At 42.4% G+C, this 20,111-nt stretch overlaps 1 protein-coding gene across 2 annotated transcripts in view; it reads right to left on the reverse strand.

The window, feature by feature from the left end:
* Window positions 1-316: 316 nt before the first annotated feature.
* LHFPL6 (LHFPL tetraspan subfamily member 6) overlaps window positions 317-20,111 on the reverse strand; it is a 237,005-nt gene continuing 217,210 nt past the window's right edge. For both annotated transcript variants that reach the window (XM_006055497.4, XM_006055496.4), the window contains exon 4: window positions 317-1,437. In XM_006055497.4, coding sequence (XP_006055559.1) covers window positions 1,319-1,437 — 119 coding nt within the window. In that variant the 3' untranslated portion in view covers window positions 317-1,318. The remainder of the gene's footprint in view (window positions 1,438-20,111) is intronic.

A 20,111-nucleotide genomic window follows, 5' to 3' on the forward strand; every position in this document is an offset into this window, starting at 1 on the left:
TTGGGAAGATCCCCTGGAGAGGGGAATGGCTACCCACTCCAGTAGAATTGCCTGGAGAATTTCATGGACAGAGGAGCCTGGCGGGCTACAGTCTATGGGGTCACAGAGAGTTGGACACGACTGAGCAACCTTCACTTTATCTTTAGTACCTTGTGTGCCAGGAAGAATGCCTGCTTGGATGACTAGTGAGTGAATGAATAGGAGGCCTAAAAATAAAATGAAAAACTTACAAAACTGTTGGAGTTGAAAGGCTACCTTTAGGAAATTAAGAAGCAAACCCCATAACTGAATTATGACACTCTTTGACACACTGAGCTATTGATCAAAGAGAAAATTTATTCACAGAGCTTTTCAAATACAAACAAAATAGCACTTTTTACTTTTTACAAAATGAATATTGGAATAAATGTGGTATAGCACAGTACAATAATGGACGAAAGAAAACAAGATCTAATGACTGGAGAATGTCTCTCCTTACTCTCACATCGAATTCTCTCCTATGGTGGACACAAAGTCGCCCCTTTACTTCGTAAGAATATCACAGCAGAAACTACTCAGAGAAATATTGCATATTTTTTGAATAATATTGAAATACAAAGGCTTAATTCTAAAGGTCTGCATAAACACTGAAAACAGGTTGAGGGCGTAAAGAGTTTATGCAGGGTATACAAAATACTGATAAAGTGGCTTATTGGTCCATTGATTAGGTTTAATGTATGCTTTATAAAGTGATAATACTGTATTTTAAATGTGTATTAAAAAGAAAACAGAGGAGTAACGCACCACTAAATATCTCGTACAGTCTGTGCAACCACGGAAATGTCTGTGTTTGGGCATGTGTATTGCATGGGTATGTCTGTATATGCTCGTGTGCTTTCAAAAGTGCCATGACTTACAGGGAACCTTTTTGGGTTACCCTGCTTCCTAACGTAATACTGTTTCTACTAGCCCTTTTGATTCTCTGAGTCATCATCCTAAAAAAAAAACAAAAAACAAACCTTGTTTGCATATATAGATTTGTTTTGTGTGTGTATGTGTTCTACATCAACAATACTCTGTGGAATAGAAACACCCAACACCCTGCAATATTTTTAGCCTTTGGTCCATTTTTCTGTATCATTCCATGCTCTACATTTCTTTTGCAAATCTTGCACAACCCTTCCATGTGGTAAGATGTTTCTGATTCCTTTGGGTTTCATTTCATTTGCATCGTATGGTTTAGAAGCACTCTTCTGCCTTTTGAGAGTAGCTGGATGCTTCGGTCCCTCGGGGTCCCTGTGGCCCATGTTCTCCTCTGTCTGCGCTTGGCGGCTCCATCTCAATATGGGTACTGTTTCTGTTTCTTGCCTGAGAAGCAAGCCAGCCATGTGCAGAGCAGCATGGCGGCAGCAGCCCCTCCTCCTGTGCAGTAGTAGGCCCAGCCGATTTCACACTTACCTAGGGACACAGAGAAGGAGAGAAAGCAGGCACAGGTCAGGCTGATTTTACAGGAGGCTCTGTTATTTCTCCCCAGGTGTGGGCTCCTGGTGTACCAAAGTGAAACTGAAATCCTCCTTAGAAATACAGTCTCACTCGAATGATAATAAGGGTTGAAAGTTATCTCAAGATGGAAGAAAACCAGTGTGGTTGTCTGCATTTCAGAAGGACTTCAAAGCCTATGTCTCCTGCTGGCTAAGGTACAGAAACCAATTCTCAGATGTGATGCTCACACCCACGGCTGAAGAAAAGGAGGAATAACAGCCATCAGGATAGGACAGATGAAGGTATTAGTTCTGATTTAAATCACCCAAACTCATATGCATAATGAGGTACCTTAGGAAAAAATTTCAAAATAGAGACACAGTCCTAAATATAGACACAGCTTTTGCAAAGGGGCCACTCTAAGGAGGTGATCCATTTGAAAGATAATGCTAGAGTGAAAGAATCTACCAAAAAAACCCTCCTGTAACTAACAGGCGATAAGAACAATGCTGTAGGATAGAAAAGTAGATATACCACTGATTTCAGACAAGAGCAAAGGAACACAGTCATTCTTATTTTTCTTTATCATGATAAGGTTCTGTGAAGTTTCTTTGGCTGTCGGAGGCTTAACTCACCCACCTATCTACCTACCCACCCAAGTCCTGCCCTTCCCTGAAAGACTCAAGAATCAGGACGGAGCCTTCAGCACATCCTCCTTGAGCCACCATCTTCCTGAGGCCAATTAACTCCTTGTCTTGATAAGGGTGTGTGTGTCATTCCTAATAATTGCTATGTTTACAGAGTCTTCCTTATTTGTGTTATAAAACGTATAGTCAACCCATCAGACCAACTGTCCATCAGATGAAAATGGAAAGGTAGGGCAGCAGATCAAGGTACTAAGAAGGGACTTCCCTGGCAGTGCAGTGGGGAAGGAGCACAGTTCCACTGCAGGTCATGCCTGCTCAAGGGACTAAGGTCCCACATGCGGTGGGGTGAGGCCAAAAAACCCCAAAGTACTTAAGAAGTGTGCCACTGTTGAAAGTGTTTGTGGATGTTACACAGTACTGCTACTAACCACACATAGATCCTAGTTTATGTGCATGATTTACACATTTTGTGGTTTAAATTTAGTAACCGGCTAAGATCCAAAATGAGCAACTAACATTCAGTGTGATTTAAAAGAAAATTATTCCTCTATTTCAGATATACAGACTTTCATTTGCTAGGTAATTCATAAGGTAAATCATTATTAAATCAATATGGATTTATTCTGGTATTCTGGGTTATATAGAAATATGGCCAACCCTTAATCTAACTTAAAAAACATAAAAATACATACACCACACACACACACACTCATCATTTGAGAAGCAAAACAATGGTCAAGATCAGTATGCTAAGGTCTAGATGTGTCAATAAAATTTAGACAAATCTAAAGAAACACTAAGTCATCCATCCCCTGATTCTTTATTCCCTTCTTCGCACTTTCTTTCTCTCTCTCATTCATCCATTAATTCAACAAATATTTTTAAGTGACCACTCTAACTAGGACTCATTGGGTGCTGGGAATCTACTTTGGAAAATGATAAATACAGTTTCCAGTATCAAGGAGCCATCATCTCATCAAGGGAGTATTATTGCTAATGCAGGAGACATAAGAGACGTGGGTTTGACCACTGGGTTGGGATGATCCCCTGGAGGAGGGTACAGCAACCCACTCCAGTACTCTTGCCTGGAGAATCCCATGGACAGGGGAGCTTGGTGGGCTACATACAGTCCATGGGGTCACAAAGAGTTGGACACAATTGAAACGGCTTAGCACACATGAACTCAGATATTTATATGATAACTGTGATATGTGCTTTGAAGAAAAAACATCCAGGATGCTAAGACAGCAAATCATAAGGAATTTTATACAGTGAGGTTGTGTGATGGAGAGCCTTAAAGCAGAAATGAAATTTAAGGTGAGACCTGGCAGATAAGCAGGGGTTAGCCAAAGATGAATGTTACAGGCCAGGGAAGAGTGTATTTGCATCACGGGGATGGGAATGTAATGGGGAAACGTAGGTAAATTTGGGTCTTGTTAAAGTATTGTTTGGGTTTCCCAGGTGACTCAGTGGTAAAGAATCCACCTGCCAACGCAGGATACATGGGTTCAATCCCTGGGTTGGGAAGATCCCCTGGAGAAGGAAATGGCAACCCACTCCAGTATTCTTGCCTGGAGAATATCATGAGACAGAGGAGCCTGTTGGGCTACAGTCCATGAGGTTGCAAAGAGTCGGACACGACTGAGCAACACTTTTCAAAGCGTTCAAGTAAGAGATGGGGATGCCAACTGTTCGTGTAAGCAAGAGATGGGGTTGGGTGTGAGCACCTCCAGAGTTTGAGAGCTAGAAGCCTGAAGACTTCCTCTTCAAATGTTTGTCTAGGCTGGCATATAGACATGTGAGATATTCAACAATCAGTTCAGTTGCTCAGTCATGTCCGACTCTTTGCGACCCCATGGACTGCAGCACGCCAGTTGCTGAGATAGTTAACTGCTGCTGCTAAGTCGCTTCAGTCGTGTCCAACTCTGTACGACCCCATAGACAGAAGCCCACCAGGCTCCCCTGACCCTGGGATTCTTCAGGCAAGAACACTGGAGTGGGCTGCCATTTCCTTCTCCAATGCATGAAAATGAGAAGTGAACGGGAAGTCACTCAGTCGTGTCCGACTCTTAGCGACCCCATGGATTGCAGCCTACCAGGCTCTGCCGTCCATGGGATTTTCCAGGCAGGAGTACTGGAGTGGGGTGCCATGGCCTTCATCCATAGGTAAATCTTGAGCACCCACTCCGTGTGTTACAATGTTACAGGAGACCCCAGGGGGAACAAAATAGATAGCATCTTTGGTTTCACATGCTTATATTCTAGCAAGACCGATTCTTAAGTATCGCTCACATCAATTGCACTCTCTTGAAGCCATTCCTTGTATATTCTACACATATTATCTGCTGTGTATTTTTTTTCATGAAACTAACAATGTAAATGTATCTTGAACTTCTTCAAAGAAGAAAGATTTTTCTTCTTCCTGAGCATGAGTCCTTCCATAGTAAAACCCACATGCTCAATAATAAGAAATTAGCACTGTGTTTTACAGTAATAGAAAAAGTCTTTCTGAATACATTAGGCTATTAGGAAAGAGCAGCTGTTTAAGTTTATATGCTTTAAACAGCATGGTAGTCTGTGAGTAGTAATGGAAACAAAGGAAAACCAGGAAATGGGGGACTATTTTTCCTTGGCCTCTCCTTTCCCCTGTGGTGGCAATAAATTCTTGTTATTATAGTGCAAACACAAAGCATTTTACTAGAGGGCAAGCTTTGTCTGTGATCCTTTCAGGAAATTAGAGGAGCAAATCCCTTTAAACTTTCCCTTTTGCTCTCTGTAATGCTCCATCAAACAGGACTCCAAGCCCACCGGGTTGGCAAACCACTGCTTTCAGCAATGGGGGATGCTATTCTCGACAGATAAAATAGAGGTTAATGGGACAGAAAGCAGCAAACCACAGCCACCTGCACATTCAATGGGAAAAGGTATCCTGGCTGTGTTCCAGGGCAGCCCCAGGGAGAAGGTGGGTGGGAGTGGTGTGGCTGATTTTTTTAGGGTGTCTCAAATTGGCAGCTCAGTTGGTAAAGAATCTACCTGCAATGCAGGAGACAATTCATGGGTCTGGAAGATGCGCTGGAGAAGGGATAGGCTACCCACTCCGGTGTTCTTGGGTTTCCCTGGTGGCTCAGCTGGTAAAGAATCTGCCCGCAATGTGGGAGACCTGGGTTCAGTCCCTGGGTTGGGAAGATCCCCTGAGAAGGGAAAGGCTACCCACTCCAGTATTCTGGCCTAGAGAATTCCATGGACTCTACAGTCCATGGGGTCGCAAAGAGTCGGACACAACTGAACGACTTTTCACTTTCAAATTAGTTTTTAGTGCATCTTCTGTTAGTAAGAGCCAGAAAAAAAGGTACAAAGAACCCAGCCTTGGGACTTCCCTGGTGGTTCAGTGACTAAGACTCTGTGCTCCCAGTGTAGGGAATCTAGATTCAATTCCTGGTCAGGGAACTAGATCCCATATGTCACAACTGAAAAAAAAATAAAAATAAAAAGATCCTGCATGCTACAACGAAGACCTACTGCGGCCAAATATATATAAATAAGGAGTCTTCCCCGGTGACTCAGTGGTAAAGAATCCTTCTGCAATACAGGAGACTCTGGAGACAAGGGTTTGATCCCTGGGTCAGCAAAATCCCCTGGAGAAGAAGATGGCAACCCACTCCAGTATTCTTGCCTGGAAAATTCCATGGACAGAAGAGCCTGGTGGGCTACAGTCTGTCCATAGGGTCACAAAGAATCAGACAGGACTAAGGGACTGAGCACAGGACATAGACATAAATATATAAATGTAAAAAAATTAACACTGCTTACTACAAATAAAAATGAAATTTCAACGATCAGTTCATCTTTTGAGGAACTGTATTTATTCATTCAGTTGTTTGATTACTGTTTTAGTGTCTACCATGTGACTGCCTGTCTGCCCCTATATCCCAGTGCTCAGTGTGATGATGTCTGGAGCACAGCAGACAATCAATACGCATTTGTGGATATCAGACACAATATTAGTGCTGAGAATAGAGATCTGAAATTAACAATTATATAATAGCGGTTGTGGACAGCCTGTGAAGCAGGTGCTAAACAGTGTAGAAGCAGCATCTCATGTAACCATTTTTGCCTATGATGCCTTCAGGAAATTAGAGAAACAAATCTGTCATTCCCATTTTGAAGATGAGGACCCTGTGCTGCATGCAAGATAAGTCAATGGCCCAGTATCTCAAATCAGTGATGGAGTTTGAACTTGAACTCCAAAACCTTTTCCTGTGCTCAGGTATGTTTTGCTGCTGCTGCTGCTAAGTCGCTTCAGTCGTGTCCGACTCTGTGCGACCCCATAGACGGCAGCCCACCAGGCTCCCCCTTCCCGGGATTCTCCAGGCAAGAACACTGGAGTGGGTTGCCATTTCCTTCTCTAATGCGTGAAAGTGAAAAGTGAAAGTGAAGTTGCTCAGTTGTGTCCGACTCTTAGCGACCCCATGGACTGCAGCCTACTAGGCTCCTCCATCCATGGGATTTGCCAGGCAAGAGTACTGGAGTGGGGTGTCATTGCCTTCTCCGCAGGTATGTTTTAGGAATATCCATATTAAAAATTTCCCCAGTTGTCAGATAGTACTTGTCTTTGTCAGAACTTACATGTTGTGCAGAAATAAGCTATATGATGCATCTTTGAATTTACCAGTATTCTTAGAAGACTCCATATGCCTATGTCTACCTGGCACTATTTTAGTTATTAAAGGCTTGCATTTTACAGATCTAGCACTCTCAATTTTGGAGCCAGCGGAACCAATCTGTCACTCTCTTGGCGACCTCATCCCCCTGGAGAATGAGGGGGAGTGAGATCCAATACGTTTACTTGATCAATTCAGATAATTGATTTTTCCTGAGCAATCACTTACCATAAACATGCTCCCAAAGTGGATGTTTTTGACCTGCCCTGGCCTTAGGGTAGCTGAGTAAGGGCTCCAGGTATGGGTCACATTTCAGCTCCTCTCTGCTTGCAAACCGCTAGCAGTCTGGCGGGAGCCCACTGGGCCATCCTCATTCAACACCTAGATACTTTGCCACAGCACCTTCTACTGTGCGCGGTACTGCTCATTTGAACATAAACCAGGATCCTTCAGCTGGTCCTGCAGGCTGACTAAACTCCCTTGTGTACTCAGCCTGCCTGTGCTCTGCCTTTGAACTTGAGCCTTGCTGGTTTCCAGCTTATTTCTCTCCTCACCAGATCACTGCTGAGTTCCCAGCCTTGTATATAAGCTAGCTGCCTTCATTTATCAAGGCAGGACATCTTTCACTGTGATATTTTAAACTTTTCAGCAAGTTAAGGTGTCAATGCAAAGTTTGTGTAGAGAAGAAGCAGGCATATTAGATTTCAACCCTTTTGCTGTACAAATAACGAAGGTAGGAAGGTGGGAGGGTCAGTAGACAGAGAAAAAAACTTTTGTGTTCTTAAATACCACGCGCAGAAGTTTGAGAGGTCTTTTTCCTCTTGAATAAATTCTTTCCTACCTCTTCCTATTCAGACCATCTTGTCTACCTATGCATGAAAACCAAGAACAAAAGGAACCTGTCATGGTACTGTATCCATGTGTTCTTTTGTGAGGTTACCAAACAAAAGTGTTGCCCCCACCTCCCCTTAAAAATAGAGTTTAAACATTTGACCTAAAACATACAAAAGGTTTGATTCAAACTTTTAATGGAACAGTTCAGTTCACTTCAGTCGCTCAGTCGTGTCCGACTCTTTGTGACCCCATGAATCGCAGCACACCAGGCCTCCCTGTCCATCACCAACTCCCGGAGTTCACTCAAACTCATGTCCATCGAGTTGGTGATGCCATCCAGCCATTGCATCCTCTGTCGTCCCCTTCTCCTGCCCCCAATCCCCAAGTAGTTAAAATAACACGTGTGTCTGAAAAGAGAAAAGCAGAACTCAAACTTGATTGCTGGGCAAAAAATGTAAAAGTAAAAAGGCTGAGGGAAGACAGTTTGTGAGGTGGGCTTCTTCTGAAAGCTCTTGGCTTGTTTCTGTTTGTGACCAGAGGCAATAACCCATGTTGAGGATACAGCCCATCCTAGACATGACTTCAGAGCCCCACATATACTGTACTTCCTGAGATGTGCTCCAGGGGGCGCTGTCCACAAGCAGATCTCAGGAATGGGGTTCCCCATGGGTAACTCCCCAAAGAGTAGATAGTGTGGAGGCACGTGCAATGGTAGAACCCGCCCAGCCCAAAGATTGGGCACCGAGTCTGCACCCAGAGCATCCCAGGCAGCAGCACCCACCTTGATGCCTTTGGTCTCCAGAACCGCAGCTCAGTGAACCGACCCAGTCTCTCTCCTCAAGAACTGCTGCTCTGGACCTTAATGAACCAGGCTGACTGTATCTTTCTACCTCTCCTGCCCCTTAATTTCTAGGTTTAGGAGACTGGACAGTTGGATTAGAACTCTCCGGAGAGTTGAATGATACCCTTTCCACCCAAACACATAGGATACCTAAGTGTACAAGGGTCTAGTGTGGAACACTGGAGCCACTTCAACGTATTAGAGGAGGCAAGAAATCCTTAAAAGACTCCACACCTTCTTTGTTTGCCCTGTCTTCTCCAAGGAGGCAACCAGGAATGTAGAGAGAATGCAATGTATATGTGTCCATTGGTAAGAGCTGATACACTCAAGCTAAGCATGAAAGTATTCTTCATAACCTGCATGTCCAAGGGAGCAGGGATTTACTTTCTGGAAAAGATATGTATCTGCAAAGCGCTCAAAATTGCACCATGTCTAAGGAGATATGTTACAGTCAATTTTGATAGGAAAATACCAGCCTTGTAAATTACAGCACATCTTCATTCATTCTGTAGCCAGAGTGGGAGTAAGGCAAGGGCTGTCTAGACGAGCATGTGATGGGTAATTGACTGCTGTGTAAGCTCTCTACTCAAACATGAGTTCATGTTTTATGAGTCTCAGATTTTAGGGGGAAAACCCTTCCTGAGTTACACATTGATTCTATTCTATCCAATGGCATGCATTTATCTTCTGGATTCCCACAAAGATTTCATTAAAGAACCATAATTTTAATTTGCTCTGTTCTATCTCTCTTGTTCCCATAGAAATGTTTTTAGCTTCACCTTTAGGGTGAGGAGCTGGGGAACAAAGAAAAAAAGAGTTCTCGCAGGTACTATTTACTGCCTCCTATAGAAACAGTGCTGTGCTGTGCTTAGTGACTCAGTTGTGTCTGACTGTTTGCAACCTCATGGACTGTAGCCCACCAGGTTCCTCTGTCCATGGGGATTCTTCAGGAAAGAATACTGGAGTGGGTTGCCATGCCCTTCTCCAAGGAAACAGTGCTAGTCATCATCAACTTAAGGATTTATCAGAAAGTGCCTTTCGGAGGTCCTACACTTGCACAGATGCTCAAACTCATGAAAAGGCAGCATTCCCAGAACAGCAGCTGTACTGAGCCCAAACTACACACCCAGGGAGAAAAGCTAGCTATTACTAGCTATTATTATTACTAACCCTTATGGCAGAAAGTGAAGAACTAAAGAGCCTCTTGATGAAAGTGAAAGAGGAGAGTGAAAAAGTTGGTTTAAAGCTCAACATTCAGAAAACGAAGATCATGGCATCTGGTCCCATCACTTCATGGCAAATAGATGGGGAAACAGTGGAAACAGTGGCTGACTTTATTTTTCTGGGCTCCAAAATCACTGCAGATGGTGACTGCAGCCATGAAATTAAAAGATGCTTACTCCTTGGAAGGAAAGTTATGACCAACCTAGACAGCATATTAAAAAGCAGAGACATTACTTTGCCAACAAAGGTCCGTCTAGTCAAGGCTATGGTTTTTCCAGTGGTCATGTATGGATGTGAGAGTTGGACTATAAAGAAAGCTGAGCACAGAAGAATTGATGCTTTTGAACTGTGGTGTTGGAGAAGACTCTTGAGAGTCCCTTGGACAGCAAGGAAATTTAACCAGTCCATTCTAAAGGAGATCAGTCCTGGATGTTCATTGGAAGGACTGATGTTGAAGCTGAAGCTCCAATACTCTGTCCACCGGATGCGAAGAGCTGACTCATTGGAAAAGACCCTGATGCTGGGAAAGATTGAGGGCAGAAGGAAAAGGGGACGACAGAGGATGAGATGGTTGGATGGCATCACCGACTGGATGGACATAAGTTTGAGTGGACTTCTGGGGTTGATGACGGACAGGGAGGCCTGGTGTGCTGCGTTTCATGGGGTCGCAAAGAGTCGGACATGACTGAGTGACTGAACTGAACTGATTATTACTATTATTTTTATTGTTAATACCTCCTGGAATCTTAGTAAGTTATAATATCAGAGTGTGTATTTGGACAGTAAGCTTTTTTTAAAAATTGTTGAGCATCTTGAGATTTTATTTTTCATTTTACTTTTTAAAAATTTTATTTATTTGTCTCCTGGGTCTTCGTTGCTGCGTGCAGGCTTTCTCTAGTTGTGGCGGGCAGGGTCTATTCTAGGCTGCAGTTCACAGGCTTCTCACTGTGGTGGCTTCTCTTGCGCTCTAGAGCTCTTGGGCTTCAGCAGTTGCAGCTCACGGGCTTAGTTGCTCCATGGCCCGTGGGATCCTGCCAGATAAGGGCCTGAACCTGTGTCCCTGCATTGGCAGGCAGAGTCTTAACCACTGGACCACCAGGGAAGCCCTGGAGATTTTAAATACTACATTATGGGTCCATCAGAGAAACTGGAAGATCTGAGAACGAGACACCCAGGTGACTGTACTGGGTGTGCCTACCTGGGAACCAATGTTTCTTCACTTCCACTCACACCTGAGTTTCAGGGGGTTTCCCTTGTGTACCACACCACATGTGCTCATCAGATCCACCCAGGGTCCTTCCTCCTAAACTCTACGCTAAATCAGCGCCTTGCATCATCTTATCCTGAAATCCCTGCCAGAATCACATAACCACAAAAGCAGAGGCAGAGACGCCTTGCCTTGACAGCGTCCCTGCAATACAGAGGCAGAGCAAGAGAAATAAAAATATCCTGGTGCCTTCGGAAATGTGATTAAACTTCACTTTAAGTGGCAGAAAAGTAGGGAGAGTGGAGCGGCATCTGAATCCTTAAGATCACACCCATCAGATGGACCTCTGTTCCATGGCCCGGTGTCCAACTATTGGTGGATAGTTTTGTTGCTATATAATTGCATGATTTACCCATAAAAATGGTGGACATGTTGTCCAGTCTGGCTAGCAGAGTCTCTGCTGGCACAGTTGTTGTTAATTCTTGCCCCTTAGCCCCCAATCCATCCTAAAAAGTTCCACTAGAGATAATGCCGCTGTTAAGATGATAAGGCGCACACACTGGCTCCATACACAGAGTGTGTATACCTGCTGGTCTTTGTGTTCATGCTGTGAACTGACACAGAATCCCATCTCCACGTGGGGGTGGTGGAGATAACCAGCGGGGCCTTATTCAGTGTAGGCAATAAAGATGATCCTTTGGTTTCTGTCTGTAGCTGCTATTTATAAAGGCTGAAACTACCTGAAATTCAGCCCCTCTGTCTCATGGCCGGCCCCAAAGAGAGTGTGAAAGGACCCAGGCTCTCTCTAATTGCTGCTTCCCAGCTTGGCCTGTGGTGGCGGCCAATTTTCCAACAGTCCCAGGAGAAGAGGTGCTGGTTTCCACCCTGACAGCATTTTTATCTACCCTTCCCCTGTTCGCACCTGTCACGCTTTCATCGGCCACTGAGCAGCCTCTGCATATAGTCTCTGTATCCACTGAAATGGAAATGTGTGGCAACCAGGGCTCCTTTGATCTCGAGGAGCTGCCCTTGGTCCAAAAGGTTTCCTTGATGATCGCTCCTTGCTTGTAAGGTAGCCCTTGGGAATGGGCTTAATCCAATTTGGTCAAGCACAACCTTGAGATCCTGGTAAATTACAACCCACCCCCACTGAAAATGCGAGAGGGACGGTGAGGCATAGCTACCGTCCGACGACTTCATTTCCAAGTTATAATGAAAGCAAGTCTCAGACCGCATCCTGTGACGCATACAGATGTTTATTAAACAGTTATCAAAAAGCAGGCACAAACTAGCTCACCAACCTGTTCCCAGAGCTAGTTAAATCCTAGCTCCCTATCGTTTTAAGTGACTGGGCTACCATCTTGCACCAAAGAACCACTGGAAGCAAATGTAAGGTTTGGGGAGGGATTCTGTTCCTTCTGGCAACAAGTAACCAAAAATCCTCTGAACCAGAGACAAGAAACAGAGTCCTTACGGGTGATCAGACTTTGGCTGACTTTCTTATGGCAGAGTGGATGTGGCAGAGTGTTTTAGTAAAGCTGTTCTCATTGTTTTGTTTTTTAAACTTTTATTTATATTTGGCTGCATTGGGTCTTCGCTGTGGTGCGTGGGCTTCTCACTGCGGTGGTTTCTCTTGATGTGGAGTATGGGCGCTAGGCACGTGGGCACAGTAGTCGTGGCTCACGGGCTTAGTTGTTCCGAGGCAGGTGGGATCTTCCTGGATCAGAAACTGAACCCATGTCTCCTGCATTGGCAGGTGGGTTCTTAACCACCAGACCACCAGGAAAGCTCTGTTTTCATTGTTAAAAATACTAAAATATGTATCCGGGTACTAATGCATAAACAGCCACTGTCCCCAAGTTCTCCAAGTGCCCCAATGTCCCCTCCCTCCCCTGAGAACCCTAGGGAATCCTAGCCTCATTCCCAGGAATGAAAAGGCTGGTGCTTGGCCGGTCAAGGCCCCTCAGGAGCCTACTCCAGCATTTATTTTAGTTAGGATTAGTCAGGGCCTATGACATTTTGGTTGTTAAATATTTTAGATATCTTTCAGACTTACAATAAGGGCTATGTGCCTAGATGGCTGTTTAAATCCTTTTATGTAAAGACAGAGAGTATCTCTTTTAGCCAAAACACAATCTTGAATACCTTTAATTTCACTGACGAGAGTTCATTTTTAACATTTATCATGATCATTAATAAGACACCTATTTCACCTTTAAAAATTCATTTCTGACCATGGGTGAGGCTTCTTGTGTTGGTCAAGATATGGATAACAAAACGTGTACTACACTGCTGTATTTAAAATGGATAACCAACAAGGACCTACTGTAGAGCACAGAGAACTCTGTTCAATGTTGTGTGGCAGCCAGGATGGCAAAGGAGTTTGGTAGAGAATGGATACATGTGTATGTATGTCTGGGTTTGCTTTGTTGTGCACTTGAAACCCTTACGTTGTTAATCAGCTCATTATACTCCAGTATACTCCAGGGCTTTCCTGGTGGCTCAGACTGTAAAGAATCTGCCTGTAATGCAGGAGACCCAGGTTCGATCCCTGGATTGGGAAGATCCCCTGGAGGAGGGCATGGCCACCCACTCCGGTATTCTTGCCTGGAGAATTCTATGGACAGAGGAGCCTGGTGGGCTATACAGTTCATGGGGTCACAAAGAGTCGGACACGACTGAGCAACTATGATTTTCACTTAAAATAAGACGTTTAAATTAAAACAACAACAACACGTGTACTAGTATCCCTGAGTTTCCACTCTGGAGCCTGCACCTGAGCTATGACTTTCTGTGACTCACACACATCTCATTCCTGAAGTATTTTAAAATGAAGGACAGGCATTATAATAGTGGTGTTAAGAACTTTGAAGAATCGAGATTTTACTCACAAGCTAACGAGTTAGCCTGCCACACTTTCACGGATGCTGGGAAAAGCTAGAAGACTCCTGGATCAGAGATGGAGGACTCTATTATTACTCAACACAGCAACCAGCACAAGCTTCACATCTGAATCCATCTTTTGGCCTCCTACATTCCACAGGGACTGAGGCAGTAAACTCAGTACTTCTGTGTCACCACTGAGGAACCCCAAGCTTCAGTTCAGTTCAGTCACTCAGTCGTGTCCAACTCTTTGCACCCCATGAATCGCAGCACGCCAGGCCTCCCTGGCCATCACCAACTCCCAGAGTTTACTCAAACTCACGTCCATTGAGTCAGTGATGCCATCCAGCCATCTCATCCTCTGTCGTTCCCTTCTCCTCCTGCCCCCAATCCCTCCCAGCATCAGAGTCTTTTCCAATGAGTCAACTCTTCGCATGAGGTGGCCAAAGTACTGGAGTTTCAGCTTTAGCATCATTCCTTCCAAGGAACACCCAGGACTGATCTTTAGAATGGACCCCAAGATTAGGGATCCCCAATATTTTATAACAGACTGCAAGTAAATCCACCCAAACTTTGCCCTGGAGGCAGAGATTATTACAGGGAATGTCTTTTGCTCCAGCAAGAGTCATTATCTTCCAAAACTGCTCACTACAGACATCTTTGAGAACAGGTCAGAACAACATGTTCCCCAGACATGATGGAAGATGGCTTCTCAAGAGCAGCACTAAAGAATCTGGTGAGGACTCTAAGTGGAAGCCTATTCCATTCTTAGGAAGGTGGAATGCTCATTTTCACAGATACAATTTCAAATTAGAATCGAAGTATGGGAGTACTTATTTGCAATAATGTCTACTGCAAGTTGGAAAAGGCAACGGCAACCTACTCCAGTAATCTCACCTGGAAAATCCTATGGACAGAGGAGCCTGGTGGGCTATCACCTGTGAAGTTGCAAAGAGTCGGACACAACTGAGCACGCACACATGTCCCATTGCAAGTAGAGATGTTTCACTGCTCTCTTCTTATACCCTCTCTCTGGCAAACACTTTCGTAGAGAATGAAATCAAGTCAAAGGAACCCCAGTCAAATGGCTTCCCAGCTTCCTAGGGGGATGGGAAGGTTGTTGGGAGACTAGGTCTAGAATTCAGGTTTCTAGGCTTTCCAATGTCAGGCTTCCAAATGCTGCTTACCAGCAGTTCTGAGTCCTCTTGTGTCAGGAATCCACTTGAATAATGAATAAAAGTTATGAATACTCTCTCCAGGAGAATGCACATATGCACAAGCCTATGACATTTGCACACAATTTCAGTGACATCACAAATTCCCTGAAGCCTATTGATGGACTGTGGGCATCTTGAACGGTCTGGAGACCTCAAGTTAAAACTCACCCCTAGAACAAGGGTTAATATAACACTGAACTCAGTTAGCAATGTCATCAAGACATCCAGCTGCTAACCCAAGTACCGTATGTCTCCAGATATTGTGGAGCTGACATCCTCAGCTATCCAAAACATGACCCCAGATCAAGGGGTCCAAAAAAAAGCTGTCCAGAATAGGCAAAAATCAGTGATTCAAAGACACACAGTGTACAGAAACAGCGCTGAACTGTTTTGTTTTTTTTTTTAAAGCATGGTTCTAAAATGATTTATGATGACTCAACAGAAAAGGACACAAATTAGAAGTGAGGGAATAAGGAGAGAAAGGGGTAATTAATAACTGGAATGAATTAGCAGTGACTGGGTGACATAAAACTGTTGCAAAACAACTACAAAAAAGCACAGAGAACTCAAAGTTTTTTTCAGTCTTGGTTATTTAGTGAAAAGGCAAATCATTCTACACATGTCCTGCTGGGGATGTCTTGGGGATGATTCCATATGACAGCACAGTGGTTAATGATTTTTTTTAAAAATCTTGTTTATGTTTTTTATATCTTTTATATATTAAATTGATGTAAAAGCATATGATATATCCTCAAACTTTTTCAACATGATTAAAACAGGAAATATGTTTGTGTTTAAAGCAAAAAGGAAGAACTGATATTTATTTGTGCATCTTTATGTATGAAGCATCTTTCACTATCACTTCAATTATTTTAACAGGCAGGTGAAGTCGTATTATCTTCTTTTAGAGACCAAAGAACTCAAGTTCTGAGAGCTTAGAACTCTTCCACAACTCGTCCAGAATCAAACAACTCTTAAGAAGTGAAACCAAGATTCAAATCCAGTCCAAGTTTTTCCCTTTAAGGGGAAAATTCATTTATCTGGAGTAATTCATTCATATGGAATTTTCCAAAAAGATCCAATAAATGAGCTTTATCCCACAAATTCTCTATGTTAATTAGTTCTTGTCAACATTCTACCAAGATAAAAATCAGATGAACAGTCAGAAAAGATAAGCCCTTTGTTTACTTTGTTATATTTTGGGTTTTATCCTAAAAACATTTTTGAGGGGCTTATTAAAAATGCTCACCAATGGCCCTTTCTTAAGAGGAGACATGTTAAGCCATTTATCTTCTATTTCTATTTTATCTTTTATTACAAAACAAAGGTAAAAATGCACAGGAAGGTCACTAACACATAAGTTTGTGAATTCTCAGTTCTGGGGCAGAAATATTTCTCCTGAGATTAAGAGCCATAACATAAAGATTTGAAAGAACTGTCTTAAGATGTGTATTACATACACCACATTAACAAATTGAAAAATAAAAGCCATATGATAATCTCAATAGATGCAGAGAAAGCCTTTGACAAAATTCAACATCCATTTATGATAAAAAAAACTCTCCAGAAAGCAGGAATAGAAGGAATGTACCTCAACATAATAAAAGCTATATATGACAAACCCACAGCAAACGTTATCCTCAATGGTGAAAAATTGAAAGCATTTCCCCTAAAGTCAGGAACAAGACAAGGGTGCCCACTTTCACCATTACTATTCAACATAGTTTTGGAAGTTTTGGCCATAGCAATCAGAGCAGAAAAAGAAATAAAAGGAATTCAAATTGGAAAAGAAGAAGTAAAACTCTCACTGTTTGCAGATGACATGATCCTCTACATAGAAAACCCTAAAGACTCCACCAGAAAATTACTAGAGCTAATCAATGAATATAGTAAAGTTGCAGGATATAAAATAGACATACAGAAATACCTTGCATTCCTATACACTAATAATGAGAAAATAGAAAGAGAAATTAAGGAAACAATTCCATTCACCATTGCAATGGAAAGAATAAAATACTTAGGAATATATCTACTTAAAGAAACAAAAGATCTATATATAGAAAACTATAAAACACTGGTGAAAGAAATCAAAGAGGACACTAATAGATGGAGAAATATACCATGTTCATGGATCAGAAGACTCAATATAGTGAAAATGAGTATACTACCCAAAGCAATTTATAGATTCAATGCAATCCCTATCAAGCTACCAACGGTATTCTTCACAGAGCTAGAACAAATAATTTCCCAATTTGTATGGAAATACAAAAAACCTCGAATAGCCAAAGCTATCTTGAGAAAGAAGAATGGAACCGGAGGAATCAACCTGCCTGACTTCAGGCTCTACTACAAAGCCACAGTCATCAAGACAGTATGGTACTGGCACAAAGATAGAAATAGAGATCAATGGAACAAAATAGCCCAGAGATAAATCCACGCACATATGGACACCTTATCTTTGACAAAGGAGGCAAGAATATACAATGGATTAAAGACAATCTCTTTAACAAGTGGTGCTGGGAAAACTGGTCAACCACTTGTAAAAGAATGAAACTAGAACACTTTCTAACGCCATACACAAAAATAAACTCAAAATGGATTAAAGATCTCGACGTAAGACCAGAAACTATAAAACTCCTAGAGGAGAACATAGGCAAAACACTCTCTGACATACATCACAGCAGGATCCTCTATGACCCACCTACCAGAATATTGGAAATAAAAGCAAAAATAAACAAATGGGACCTAGTTAAAATTAAAATCTTCTGCACAACAAAGAAAACTATAAGCAGAGTGAAAAGACAGCCTTCAGAATGGGAGAAAATAATAGCAAATGAAGCAACTGACAAACAACTAATCTCGAGAATATACAAGCAACTCCTACAGCTCAATTCCAGAAAAATAAATGACCCAATCAAAAAATGGGCCAAAGAACTAAACAGACATTTCTCCAAAGAAGACATACAGATGGCTAACAAACACATGAAGAAATGCTCAACACCACTCATTATCAGAGAAATGCAAATCAAAACCACTATGAGGTACCATTTCACGCCAGTCAGAATGGCTGTGATCCAAAAGTCTACAAGCAATAAATGCTGGAGAGGGTGCGGAGAAAAGGGAACCCTCTTACACTGTTGGTGGGAATGCAAACTAGTACAGCCACTATGGAGAACAGTGTGGAGATTCCTTAAAAACTGGAAATAGAAGTGCCATACGACCCAGCAATCCCACTGCTGGGCATACACACTGAGGAAACCAGAATTGAAAGAGACACATGTACCCCAGTGTTCATCACAGCACTGTTTATAATAGCCAGGACATGGAAGCAACCTAGATGTCCATCAGCAGATGAATGGATAAGAAAGCGGTGGTACATATACACAAAGGAGTATTACTCAGCCATTAAAAAGAATACATTTGAATCAGTTCTAATGAGGTGAATGAAACTGGAGCCTATTATACAGAGTGAAGTAAGCCAGAAAGAAAAATACCAATACAGTGTACTAATGCATATATATGGAATTTAGAAAGATGGTAACGATAACCCTGTATGCGAGACAGCAAAAGAGGCACAGATGTATAGAACAGTCTTTTGGATTCTGTGGGAGAGGGCGAGCGTGGGATGATTTGGGAGAATGGCATTGAAACATGTATAATATCATATGTGAAATAAATCGCCAGTCCAGGTTTGATGCATGATACAGGATGCTTGGGGCTAGTGCACTGGGATGACCCAGAGGGATGGTATGGGGAGGGAGGTGGGAGGGGGGTTCAGGATGGGGAACACGTGTACACCCGTGGCAGATTCATGTAATTAGCTTCCAATTAAAATAAATTTATATTAAAAATGTGTATTACATTATCAGAAGGAATTATCTGCTTGGGATGGTGGGGGTCAGGGGAGGGGCATAGAATCTTCTTAATTAATAGACTATCACCAAATCCTTAACTATGGGAAAATTTTAATAAATCTACATATTTATTCCAGATGATGTTCATATAGCCTATTTGTCTTAAAGGCACACAGTTCAGGTATATCTACTCTTTGGTGTTATAAAAGGTAACCATTGAAAAAAAATGAAGAAAGATCTTTAAAAGAGAGACTAACATATTCCTTCCAATAGTTTGGTGGCCATATCTTATTAGTTCTTAATATCTTGTGGCCACCAAACTATTGGGAAGAATATTTCTCATTTCCTACAGGTTTTCTAAGCACATTTCCTGTTTTCCGTTAGTACTGAATTCCACTGCTACAAATCACAGCAAGTCACTGAATTAGGTTTTTAAAAGGCATTGATACAACAACAGGTAAGATCCTGCTCAAACACAATGAAACCAAAAAAGACTTCAGGAAGGAAAGATTTAGAGCAATTTCCTTTTTCATCTACCAGGGTATTTGGTTCTTTAAACTATGACCCTGAACTTGATTACTTTCTAGGAGGTGGTTAAGCCATTAGTCCCTCAGAGAGTATGGTCATGATTCTCTCCAGGATATTAGCAGCTGAGTGTGTAGAGAAACATGATGGCAACTGCCTTGTTAGTCAAAAATGAGCTATAAGGTTTCTTCCTTTCTATCGTCTCTCCCTTCCTTCTCTCTCAGCCTCCCTCTCTTCTTTGAATCATTTAGCAGACAGTAGATATGTGACAAGCAGGTAAGGATCCTATCTATCTAATTCATAATTTTGTTCTAAGTATATGGCACAACTTTGGGTACCTAGAATGTGCTTAATACATAATCGTTGAATAAATGCATCTATTGAATACTGCTATGAACCGTCAAACTGACATAGGCAGCAATGTTGCAAAAATCTTGTCCCAGAGGAACGTACAAAGATGGTTTAGGAAAGCAGATAGAATTGGATCTAGGATTATACAGAAAGGGGGTACTTTTTCCTAAGGCAGGTCTAGAGGCATTTACTAAAGCTATACTTAAAAGTGGAGATGTGTATGTATATGTGTTAGTTGCTCAGTTGTCTCTGACTCTTTGTGATCCCATGGACTGTAGCCCGCCAGACTCCTCTGTCCATGGAATTCTCCAGGCAAGAATACTGGAGTGAGTAGCCTTTCTCTTCTCCAGGTGATCTCTCCGACCCAGGGATCAAACCCGGGTCTCCTGCATTGCAGGCAGATTCT

Source organism: Bubalus bubalis, chromosome 13 (genome assembly GCF_019923935.1).
Source record: "Bubalus bubalis isolate 160015118507 breed Murrah chromosome 13, NDDB_SH_1, whole genome shotgun sequence".
Lineage (NCBI taxonomy): Eukaryota > Metazoa > Chordata > Mammalia > Artiodactyla > Bovidae > Bubalus > Bubalus bubalis.